Source organism: Rana temporaria, chromosome 2 (assembly GCF_905171775.1).
Source record: "Rana temporaria chromosome 2, aRanTem1.1, whole genome shotgun sequence".
Lineage (NCBI taxonomy): Eukaryota > Metazoa > Chordata > Amphibia > Anura > Ranidae > Rana > Rana temporaria.
This window is the reverse complement of record NC_053490.1, coordinates 453117812-453130810: the sequence shown is the minus strand read 5'-3', so window position 1 is coordinate 453130810 and position 12999 is coordinate 453117812. Positions and strand designations below refer to the sequence as shown.

Here is a 12999-nt window from a genome sequence, read left to right as displayed (position 1 = left end):
TAAAATTAAACCTTGAGCTCACTTTTAGGAGCATGTTACACCTTTATTTAGGGTGTAACATGCTTCTAGTGACCCACCTTCCTCCGGTGAACCATGCATGCTCATCCTTTTTCTGTTATAGAAAGGGGAGTGATTGGTACCAGCTTGCAAGCATTTCTCAACAAGGTTAGCCATTGGTGCCCATTTATATCACTGTGACTAGGCGCTAAGGCTTCTGTCCACCTTTGAATGGCTTCTATTTTGCTTAAACATGCCAGAGTTTCTTATGACTAAAGGATGGCTTCATCTCATGCAGTCATATATATATATATATATATATATATATATATATAATAAATAAGCAGCCATTCCTGAAGCAAACTACAATTTTTTGACCATCAAACCCTCTACATGACCCAGTTGTAGTAAGCAAAGCCTCACTTGATTTTATTGGGCTGTGTAAAATCAGACGAAAGCCCTGTACACACGATCGGTTTGTCCGATGAAAAAAAATAGAACATGTTTTACATTTTTCCTATGGATAAAAAAACCGATCGTCTGTGTGGAAGTCCATCGGTCAAAAATCCACGCATGCTCCGAATCAAGTCGACGCATGCTCGGAAGCATTGAACTTCATTTTTTCAGCACGTCGTAGTGTTTTACGTCACCGTTTTGGCACAGTCGGATTTTTGAATGATGGTGTGTATGCAAGACTTATGAAAGTCAGCTTCATCGGATATCCGACGAAAAAAATCCATCGGATTAGATTCCATCAGATATCCGATCGTGTGTACAAGGCTTAAGGGTATGCATAGACTACATGGCTGTCCCTGATTCAGCCATATATCAGTAGGCACTCTGTGAACTCTGCAGACTTTGATAAACTCAACTTACAGGACAAAACCGTTGTTTGAAATGTAATATATCTGGTTTCTCTGAGGGTAAGGTCTTGTTTACTGCGCAAGCATATTTTCTCCTTTTGTCGTGGTCAATGATGTTGGTAGTGCAGCATAGGTTGCCATACAGCAGCGGTAGGCAACCTGGGGCCCTCCAGCTGTTGTGGAACTAAGTTTCCCATGAGGCATTGCAAGGCTGACAGATTCAATTGCTCCCAGAGGCATGATGGGACTTATAGTTCTGCAACAGCTGGAAGGCCCCCGGTTGCCTACCCCTGCCATAGAGAATAACCGTTCTCTGGCACCAGGTATTGGATTTTATATGCACTTCTATTGAATGCAGTTCTGCCAGGCACCACTAGATGGTGCCTAGTTGAAGTGGGATTTTCACAATCGGTTGTGTTCCTTCCTCGCTGTTTTGCCTAAGGCCCCATACACTCTATTAAAATTTGTGCAGATTTTTGTTTCACTGCCTTAGTAATTACCACAGCTGCTTTATCTGATGGGAATCCTGAAAATATTACCTGTTGGGGCGCTTTGAGTACTGGAGTTGAGAAACACTGGTCTATTGAAACTGCATGTAAAGTTATTCAGTGCAAATGGGGCAAGAATGAATGTTCTTGGGCTATGTTCTCTAGTTGCCAAATCTGTTAGCCGTCATGTGTCTATGGCAGTCTAGGGCTGGCCATAGATTACTTTTTTATTAGTCAGTGGGCTGATAGAGGGGGGAAAAGGCAATCGTCCATCCACACAAACGAGGAGGATGGTGGAATCCTCCCCAGTGGGACACGGTCAGCGGCTGCAGTCGACTGTTCAAGAAAAGTTGTCCAACTAACCTGTTTTTTATACATCCAATTGATCTCTCCACAGAACAGTTGGGTCGGGCTCACAGATGTGAAGGGGTGGACACTGTTGGAAGACACACGTTTATCTCCTCATGTCTCTGATCTGTCATGTTCTGCCTTTTCCAAAATCAAGAGCCTGATGCAATTTTTGATGATTTGACAGCTACATTTCTTAATCTGCAGTCAAAGGATTCCCAATTCTCTGAAAATGACTTTAATTACAGTTTTATCAAGACCATTGTCTTGAAGAAAGAGTGCTGACAGGCTTTAGGATCTTGAGTAAAGAAGGCTTTGCACACAGCTATGTAATTGAAATGGCATCAGTTTTAGGCTCTGGATGATTAGCGATGAATTTTAGTTTTTTTTGCTTTTTCAGTGTTTGAGCTAACGAGTCTTGCAGATTTACAAATTTATACAGGGCATGGAGCTCGAGTTTTTCTCTTCAGCGGCCGATGGCCTTGCCATTACAGGTGCAAACATGATTACTCTGCCTTCTGACTGTTATACCTTCTCTCTAACAGGTCTAGTAAGTTGCAGAAATCTGCTTTTCCGATGTGGTGCGATTTCGATGTAGCACAATCCTCTGTCTTCACTAGCAATTTGTAAGTTCTCTAGTGAGAGTTTTTTTGTTGTCTTTCGTCTGAAATGCGAGAAATGTTCCAGTGTCTTAATTTGCGTGTATTGCATGACTATTACCATGCCTGTGTGAGAAAACAATGGGGAAATGGCTCACTTTCTAGTTGGCGGAGAGTATTTTAATTGAAAAGCTGATCTATGTTGTAATGCTCATTAGAGGAGAGCTCCAGTCTCCCCCTGAAAAATGAAGTCTGCAGCTAGAAATACTATATCTGCTGATGTTTAATAGGACACTTGCCTGTCCAGGGATCCAGCGTCTTCCTCACTCAGGAGGCGATCCTACTGGCTCCTGAATGCTTCTTCTTTTTTTCTTTTTTCTTCTCTTTGCTGAATGGCAGTTTTGAATTTAACAGATCGTAACCACAGGCCAAGTGTTTAGCTCATGGTTGCAGCATTGACTTGGATTGGTGAGTTTCACAGGCAGTGCCATCTATCGACTGAACACGCTGAGCTGTGTTTGCCACAACGCTAAGTGCTCTTTCATGCATACAGGCCTTCTGCTGTATGTTTTGGTTTTAGACGGCCGGAGGTGTAAAACTGCAGCTTAACCGCTTGTTTTTACTGTCCCCCGGTGAAAGGGGCCTTATGATGAGACATTAGTTATGCTGGAAACTGATTACAATCCTATTCAATCGCAAGCCCTTTACGTTTGGTTGCAGGAAAGAAATTTGCTCAGTGTATGACCGGCCTTATATACACACTAACAAATTGAAGCAAAACTTCAGCTAATACTTTTATAAGCAAACTTTTTTTTATTACATTTTTTATTTTATTTTTCCTTTTGGGATTAAGGTTTAACATAAAAGCTGATCATTGTAGGCACTGCTGTGGGTGAACAGTTTGTCTCCTCTGTCTTATTGGCCAGATCAGGTGAAAAATAGGAAGGAATGCCTAAAAATTAATTGAATGCAGCCATCACATCTAAGGCCCCTTTCACACGGTCAGCCTGCTTGGATCCAGCTGTCCATTTTTTAGGCGGATCCAAGCGGGCCACCTATTGACTCCTATGGGCAGGCGAATGTCCGCTGACACCTGTCTACCATCCAATCAGATCCACTCAAAACAGACGTATGGCCCTTGAGTTTAGTGTGTTTTGTTGTTAGAAGAAACTAATCTTGACCTTCGTGTCCATGCACATATTAGATTGTTTAGAGACATGTTTTAGACTCGGCATTTAGAGGCAGAAAAAAACCTTTCTGTTTTGCATTTGTGAGAGATTTTCTGGCCAAACAAAAAACACCCCTAAGCATTCATACAAAAAAGCTTAAAAATGTGTTTTTCTACCAAGAGCACTGGCGATTATTTAAAGCGGAGTTCCACCCGTGTTTTTTAGTTTATTAAAAAAAAGTGTAGCTGCTGACTTTTAATAAAACCGACAATTCCCTGCCCCACAGTCCAGCGATGCGGCCACCCAGAGGCTCGCTCCTCTCCCCCTCGCCTTACGGCTTCATTGCCAGGCACACACTGCGCTTTCCTATTGGCCAGATGATCTTCTGGGACCTGAGTTGTGTCGCAGAAGATCGCTGGCACGGAGGGGCTGCCTAGGCCAAGAGGAGGAGTCGCCTAGGTGGCCAAAAAAAGGATAGAGTAAGTGGGAAGGTAGTCCCACTAAAATGAGGGTACACCCCTCCCCCCTCCTTGCCGAATATGTCATGGGCAAGGAGTGCTTAACGCGGAAGTTCCACTTTTAGGTGGATCTCTGCTTTAAGCCAGTATGCATGGACCCTTGTATATAGCTCATGAGAAGGATCATTGTCGGACTTCAGCCTCTTTCATTTCTTTGACTGAATTTGTGAAGCAAATCTGAGACAACCTGCTGAGCTGACACTCTATGGGCTGCATTGGATGAGAGCGGTAGAGCCCTTTCTTCATGTTTCTCATTAAGGATGGCCATGAATCATCACATGCAGCATGTGCATAAGCTTTCAGCTCAAATAAGTGAGTATGATCCATTATGGATAGTTGAGCCTCAGTGCCCAACATGCTGACTGGAGGCCGCATTTAGCCCACTATGCTGCAGACTTTGAGTGTTGTGCACAGCTGGCTGCACAATAAGTGCCAATGCTTCCAGCAGGTTCTAGTGCTAGTACGTCTGGTTGTCGCTGACGGCCTCATGAGCCAAGTCTAAGCCCAAGAGGCAAATATTTCAGCATCTGGGCTGGGGCTTTTGGTGCAATTTGGCCTGTCGCAGATTGTGTAATCATTGTGCATTATGTGCACATAGGAATTGACATCACGGCACTTCCTCTTGGTCCAGAGGCTGCTTCAGCTCTGCCCTAGATAGCTCCCTGCTTGGTTTTGTTCAAGGCTGTCCACCTGGCAGACATCTCTGCAGAAGTGCAGTGATTTAATGAGTAAAACTTTGCCTGCTCTATGAAATCAGCACTTTAGCCGCCCAGATTTCATCCTCTTGACTTGAACAAACAAAGGGGGTATGTGATAAGGGAATGCATATCTTTGCATTTATTGTGCCTTTGTGGTGATACCTGGGTGAGTGAAGAAAGACGGTGTATATTTGTATACTAGGTTCTAACAGCAGATACAAATGCCCACAGCGACTATTGATGTAATACAATGACATTTTTTGGCCCACTCACATTTGCAAATACCACTATCTCGATCTTCAGTATGGAATTTGCGTCTCAAACATTGGGCAGCACAGCAGACAGCTGTCTCTTTTTTTCAGCGGGTTAATGCTTTTTTTTTAATAATGTTCTTGGTCCTTTGCTGTGTTTTTTAGTCATGAATAGACTTGGTTCGTTGTGTTTTAAGCGCCTCGTCTGTGAATTTGCGATTTGAGCAACCAGTACAAGACCACTTTCACACTGAGGTGGTTTTCAGGCATTTTAGCGCTAGAAATGGCATCTAAATGGCGCCTGAAAACTGCCTCCTATTCATTTCCGTGTATCTTTTCACACTGGGGCGGGGTGCTTGCAGTATGTTAAAGTTCTACAAGCAGCATCTTTGCGGTGGTTTAGGAGCGCTCCCAAAAACGCCCTGCCTATTGAAATGAATGGGCAATGCTTATGAAGAGCCGCAGCACTGGCGCTTTCAACCCCATAAAAGCACCACTAAAACAAGTGCTGCTGCACCCCCCAGTGTGAAAGGTCTTGGTGAGAATGTAGTGTGCACTTTTTTTTTTTTTTTTTTACTGCATTACTGACCTTATTATTATTCAGCGTGTAGCTCGCATAAGTCCAGGATTGTCCCCTGTATTCTTTGCTTCATGCGTATGTTATATACTGGAAACTGAGACTACTAAGTTTTTGTATTGCTTCCTTCGTCTGAAATGCCTGGTGTTCCTGCCTGTCACTTTGCGTGCCTAATAAAAACTGACCACACTAGGCATTAAAGCACATCATGGTCAGTTTTCTAGCTGTCCTGAGAACTGAGCATGCGCTCCTCCAATGATCAGACTTGTGCTGGCACAGCCTTTCATTGACCATTATGCTGCTGCTTTTTCCTCCCCCCAGCTCTGAGACCCTTATGCAGCCGAGAACAGAGGTTATGTGATTGCTTATTAAAAAAGGGGAGAAGGGTATGTATTTTGTCTGTATACACAAATGAGGACTAAAACTGGAGTGCTAGGCCAGACTCAAATTTACAGTAAAACTTGATTTCCAAGTGGCATATGGCTTTACTTTTTCGTTGAGGGTCACAGAAATTTGGATACAGTTGTGCTTTACTGCTGCCTGCATAAGGATTGGACATTGGCAAACAATATTGCCTAGTGGCCTTTGGGTACTATGCTCTGAATTGTGGTGCTTTCCGGACCTGAGTGTACTGGTTAAGTTGGCCGTGAATGATTTGTTCTTACAACTCTGGACGGCACAGCCCCAAGTGTGACCTCCATGTCTGAAGACTCGCTTGGGAGTCAATTGGACTGAAGCATCTGGCGCCTACCTCCCTAGCCACACTGTTTGGTGCCATTTCTAAATTCCTGACAATGTGGAACTGCTGACATAATCTAAATGGAGTGCTAAATGCTCTTTCCTGCTAATAGGCCTAAGAGGGCACAATCCTGCTGCTTGCAAACAACCTCATGGAACTTCAATCCATTATGATAGGTCACACTGACCCTCCTCGGCAACGGCTGCCTTTTTGAGGAACAGGTCTCGGCTCTTCACGGCGCCTGCGCACAGACTATGCGCAGGCGCAGTGAAGCGCCAAGTCCTATTTCGGCTATTTCCGGAGAAGCGTGACGTGCCAGAGCCAGCCGTCAATCACCTTCTCTCTCCATAGGAACACCCATTCCCCGCTGGGAGTCGTAATCTTGTCTCTACGAGTGCACAGCGAGTACGGGGATAAAAAAAATAAAGACAGGCATACTGTAGCTCGCGCTACTATGCCTCATTTTATGCTAAAAAGTCCTTTAGGACTGAGGTTGAGAACCACTGAGGTAAAGTGCCCCCAACAGGCCATGTTGTAAGGTTTTCTTTTTATCTTGCACAGATGCTTTAAATCAGTCAATGGCTTGGTATTTTGGACAGCTATTTTATCTAAGAGAAATTCTCAAAACATGGCATGTTGGGTACTTGAGGACTGAGGTTTAGAACACTGCTTTACCTGAACTTGTCCCCTGTGTTTTGATGACCAAATCGGGTTGTTGGTCCCTTCTTGCCCATTGGGCATTGTATTGGTCCAGCTGTTTTTGGTAAGTTATGGGTGCTTGGCTTTTCTCTGGCTCAGTTCTCCTGTATCCTCTCTGATCCCTTTTTCCTGCTCTGGAGAAACAGGGTGGTCCTCTGGGCTCTCCCTTTGGTTGTGTTGTCAGATTTCCCTTTCAAGTAGGGAGGTTCACCACCTTTCGTGTTCATGTGTTGGTCCTTCTAGTGAGGCTATAGTGTTTTTTTTTTTTTTTTTTTTTTTTTGGACCACCTCTCTATTGGACTGCTTTTTAGACATCCCAAGTATCAGAATTTCTGTGCCCCTTAATAAACTGGAAGCAAAATGGGATTTTTGTACTTGCTGTAATATCCAATTGTTCATTGAAGAACACAGGTTCCACACCTGTGCTTTAACAGGCAGAGCAAAGCAGTAGGGTCACTGAACAGCTGTATTTCCCATGTAGGACAGAGCATAGGTACTGCCATTTTACCCTTGCTCCCTGTGCCATTGTATTTGGTACTCTTTGGATGTGGGGTACGTGTGCCTTGCTCACCTTCGTTCAAACCTTACACAAGGCTGAGGGCTCTTTCTACCTCCATATGACAGCTCTGGGTGCCTAAGCAGCCAATCGCCAGGCTCCAGAGCTGTCATGGGATATAAAAAATTCCAGCAGCTAAATGGGGGGGGGGGGGGTAGATATGTGCAATGGTGGTGGTTAAGTGAACCTGTTGTCTTGCATGGCCCAAAGAACAGGTTCACTTTAAAGGGATCGTAAAGGTTTAGTTTTTTTATTTTCCAAATAGGTTCCTTTTTAAGCTAGTGAATTGTTGGTTCACTTACCTTTTTCCTTCTAAATGTTTTTTTTTTCTTTGTCTGAATTTCACTTTTTTCCTCCAGTAAGCTTGCCCCCATCATCTGGCTGGGGGGTTAGTCAGCCATAACGGCTTACTGAGGAGGAACAGGAAGTGAGAAATTCAGACAAAGAAAACAAAGAAAAAAAAACATGTAGAAGGGACATCAAGGGAAAAGGTAAGTGAACCAACAATGCACTAGCTTAAAGGAACCTATTTAGAAAATAAATGAACCTTTACAACCCCCTTTTAAGAACTCTAATTGCACATTTTTCAGTTACATCCAAAACACGTTGGTTTACTTTTCCTTTAACGTAAAAAATAATTAAAATGGACTGTAACTTTAACATAACCCTTCAGGGCTCACTGGCTAGTGATGGTTGTCAGACATGACGGGTACTTTACTGTAATGTTTATCTGAGAGATTGTAAAAGCTCACTGATTTCAGACGTCCACTTTATGTAGGAAAATAATTTGACCAATGCTTTTGGTTTGTTGTCTGCCAAGTAACTTTCTGAACTAGCAGGACTATTTGTGAGCTAGTGTGGGAAGCAGAACTGGTTATTTGAGATGTCTGAAAATATACTTTTCCTGCTGCGTGCCATGATAATTTTCCACAATGAACACCTCCCACATGCTGGATAATTGACCACTTGCACGGGACTAAGTTGATCAGATTCTGAATTTGTCTAATTTTCGCCCTACAGTGGTTTCTGATATGAAAGCTTCTACCCCTCTCCTCAAATGTGTTTGGAATTTTTATTTATATTTTGAGCAGTTGTTTCCCCCACTCCAAGACAATTGTGTGGATGGAGCCAATGACACGTAGTATCTTACAGCTCTTGCATCTTTTATAGTTTAGGAGCTTCAAGCCTTATGTACAATGTTTCAGAATGTAATATGATGTGGTAATCACTTGAGCGGATTTATGTAAAGCTCAATTCCAGGCAAACTTTTTTTTTTTTTTTTTCCCCCAATGCAGTGGAGCTGTGCCTGCACAGCACAGGTTAACTGCTTGTTTTATCGTGAGGTGAACACAGCACCTATATTCACTCGATTCTCCGGGAAACAACGCTCCTCCACATCCAGAGCTGTTCCTGACCTCTTCACATCCAGAGCTGGTCTATGGACGTGATGGATGTCAGACCACTGGACCATGGAGATGGCCAGGATCTGAAGGGACCGGTCTTGCACTGGGAGGATCGGAGAATTAAGCAAGCATCTCGGCTCTCCCAACCCCTAGACCTGTAATGGAAAACCTTGGCACCCCAGATGTTTTGGAACTACATTTTCTGTGATGCTCAACTACACTGCAGAGTGCATGAGCATCTTGGGAAATGTAGTTTTAAAACGTCTGAGGTGCCAAGATTTGCCATCATTGCCCTAGACCAAAATAACTAAACTTCAAAATGTGCACGGCACTGCTCAAGCTACAAACACTGCAATCAGACAAAGTGCATAATGAGAATATCAGGTACAGTGCTAATCCGGCGCTGCACTTAATAATCTCACTAGACCAAAATGAGCAGTTGGCCTATGCAGTCTGGGCACAGCCCCAACGCATGGTAAATAAAAAATTGCCTGGAGTTTTGCTTTAACCACTGAATTTATAGCCAAATGCTGTCGTTATGCTTAATTACCAAGCTTTCTTCAAATGTGATCACATCTCTTCTGTTCTTTCTTGCAATTGAACTTGACTATTTTTACGCCTTATTGTAGAAACTAAATATTGGGTAAACTCAACTCGGGCATGGTTCAGGAGTATTAGGCTAGGCACCTAGAAGTAGTGTACCTCTCTAAGAATTTGTGCTTCAGGATCCCTAAAATTGGGGCCCATCTAGGCCTCAATGTCGACTTGCCACGGGTGAAGGAGAGCCTTGGTGGTTTAGTATGAGAACAAAACTCTCTTGGCTTTTTGGCTCCTTTGAAGACATCAAAAGGGATGTTCAGGCACCTCTTGCAGCAGAATTAATATTTTCGTACTTAAAAACTATAATTTTTTTTTTTAAATCCTGTGATTGGTATGAAAATTAATACATGTTTTACTTGTCAGTTTTACTGTATGTCGAGTATATATATATATATATATATATATATATATATATATATATATATATATATATATATATATATATATATATATATAATTTCTCAGCATGTTAATTTGGTCATATTTTTTGGTTTCCTCTTGAGCTTCACAAGCCTTAACATGGTTTGTTTTTGTTCTTTTTTGGCAGGGGAAACTACACAGAAGATGAGATCTGCTCAGCATCCTACTCCAGCAGAATTGGATGCATATGCTAAGACAGTTGCCAATAATCCCCTTACAATAAAAATCTTCCCAAACAGCGTCAAGGTTCCTCAGAGAAAGCATATACGCCGCACCGTGAACGGACTGGATACATCAGGGCAGCGTTATAGTCCGTATCCATCACAGGTCAGCACAAAGGCTGGACTTCTTGCAATTGTCAAGTCCCCTGCTAAAAGTGTTTTGAAGGGCTTCGACGGAAATCGTGCCCGCCTCTTGCCAGACTCCATGATGAATCCTCCCTCTTCTCCATATGTTGCACCTAGCACTTTAAATCACCCTCAGGGGCTTACCCGCCCCCAGCAAGCCCTACAGCATGCTCAGACTCTGCAACATGCCCAGAGCATGCAACAGACTTTGTCACACTCTCAGAGCATGCCACCTGGACTGCAGCACCCCCATAGCCTGCCACACCCTCAGACGTTGCAGCACCCCCAAGGCATGCCACAGGGGCTGCAGCATTCTCAGGGTCTGCAAAATACGCAGAGCATCCCACAACCGCAGGCCCTTCAGCATCCACAAAGTGTGCAACATGCACAGAGCATACCACAGCCGCAGGCCCTGCATCATGCGCAGGGAATTCCACAGACAATGCAACGTCAGCAGAGCATGTCACAGACTCTGCAGCACCAACAAAACCTCCCTCAGGTCCTGCAGCACTCTCAGAATATGTCTCAAGCGCTGCAGCATTCACAGGGAATGCAGCATCCACAGAACATGGGGTCACAACATGTCCAAAGCATGCCCCAGCAGTCAACTTTACAGCATGCCCCTGGTGTGACTCACCAGACTCTGCCACACCCTGCTAACAATATTCTGCAGCCTGCTTTACATGGAACTCGAAAGATGCCTGATGCAGATGCCCCTCCGAATGTGACAGTGTCTACCTCAACCATCCCCCTTTCTATGGCTGCAACCCTGCAGCAAAATAGACCACCAGACCTTGGAAGCATTGTGCACCAGATCAACCAGTTCTGTCAGGCTAGGGCCGGCATAGGCACTACCTCTGTTTGTGAGGGACAGATTGCCAACCCCAGCCCTATTAGTCGTAACCTGCTTATCAATGCAAGCACCAGGGTCTCTACTCACAGCATCCCTATGCCTTCCTGTGTTGGATCAGCTGTAGACCATGCTGCCGCTGCTGCTATTTCCTCTGCTGCCTCTGGGAATGTCCCCATGGTGAACATGAGCAGAGTTCCCTCTTCATACCCTGGTGACCTAAAACCTATGTCATGGAACCAGCATCAGCTGGCACATCTGCAGCAAATGTGTGGAGAATCTGCAGTTCCTGGAAAACACACTCAGAGAGAGATTTCTGCACAGGGCTTTTCCGGCAAGCAGAACTACGCTCAAGAACTGTGCATGAGCCAGTCTTTTGGCCTGAAACCCCCTATTGATAAACCTACCCCTTCCCCTCCTGTGAATGGCTTGCCGGGTCCTCTGCCATATACTAATGGACATTATTTTCAACCTCTATGGAATAACATTCTGCCTACTCCAAACAGTGACAGTTCTGGATCACAGGACCTCACCATGCCTTTCCATGGAGGACAGGCAGCTGGTGCACCCTTGGATTGTGCTGGTGGTACTCACTATAGAGCGGTTGGGGGCGGATCTTCCAATCAGAATAACGTGATGCAGACCATGGATTACCTTTCTGGAACGGACTTTCAGCAGTCCTGCTTTAGAGAACAGGGCATGCCACCCCTTGGCAAGGTTCAAAGAACCCAAATGAGTAGAGCTCCTGAGCCAGCTGATAGTCGAAGTATTCATGTTCAGCATCAAGGGTATAGGTAGACTACAGTCACACTGCAAATGAGAGGGTTTAGTCTTAAGTGATTAGCAAGGCTCTTGTATCCTCTTCAATTGCCAAACTTGTTGTGATCATTATATGCAATGCAAGCCACTTGGTGCTGCAATTCATTAGGTTTAGTGTACTTTTTTGTTTTCCTATCCCATACAATACTTTTGTCAGTGGTTGTGGAGACTGTGTTGCCTTCAATTTTTTATCTTCCTGACACTGAGGGGCTTCTATATGCTGCTTTGTTTTTATCTTGGGAACACTAAGCCCTAATGCGTGTTATGCCTTGTTCTCCCCCCCCCCCCCCCCCCCCCCTTAACTCTTGCTTCAGGCAATACAGGTGGAAAAGTTCAATCTCCTCCTCTTTAGCACTGTCAGGGAATTAGCTACGCAAGATCCACAGATCCTAATATTGATGTACCTCTGTTCTGCAATCTACTGGTATATTTTGTGCCATTGAGGAAAAGTAACCTGTCTCATTGTATCCCATATTTGACTACTGTGCAGCCAAGAAATGCAATAGGAATGCACACAAATTAAAGAAACCATTAACATTTTAGCCAGAAAGAGTGCATTTCAACAGTGTTGTATATTAGTCATTTTTAAGCTAAGAGCCCAAAGGTCCTTCTGGTTTTCAATGATTTCCAGCCCCTGCTTGGTAGATTTTACTCTGCGCACATTAGACACAGTGCACAATATCTTTTTGTGCCGGGGTTCCATGTTGTTGGCTTCTCACTGGAATTTAAGGCCACTCGTGTCCTGCCATAGGGAAGTAACCGATGTAGGTGAAAAATGTGCTCTGGCTTAGGGTTGGCTTATATGGACACTTTGGGGGTTATTTGCAAAGGCAAATCCACTTTGCACTCCAAGTGCGCTGAAAATACACTCGCTGTAGATCCAAGGGGAAGATCTGAAATGAGGGGAAGCTCTGCTGATTTTATCCAATTATGTGCAAGGTAAAATTATGTTTTTTATTTTCCTTGCATGCCCCCCTCAGATCTAGAGCGACTGCACTTCGAAGTGCACTTGTAGTGCAAAGGGGATTTGTCTTTCGTAAATAACCCCCTTTGTTCCA

At 44.1% G+C, this 12999-nt stretch overlaps 1 protein-coding gene across 2 annotated transcripts in view; it reads left to right on the top strand.

Moving 5' to 3' along the window:
• Positions 1-12231, top strand: part of FAM222B (family with sequence similarity 222 member B) — a 190490-nt gene extending 178259 nt beyond the window's left edge. For both annotated transcript variants that reach the window (XM_040338530.1, XM_040338529.1), the window contains one exon: positions 10053-12231. In XM_040338530.1, the coding sequence (XP_040194464.1) occupies positions 10053-11920 (1868 nt within the window). In that variant the 3' untranslated portion in view covers positions 11921-12231. The remainder of the gene's footprint in view (positions 1-10052) is intronic.
• Positions 12232-12999: the final 768 nt, after the last annotated feature.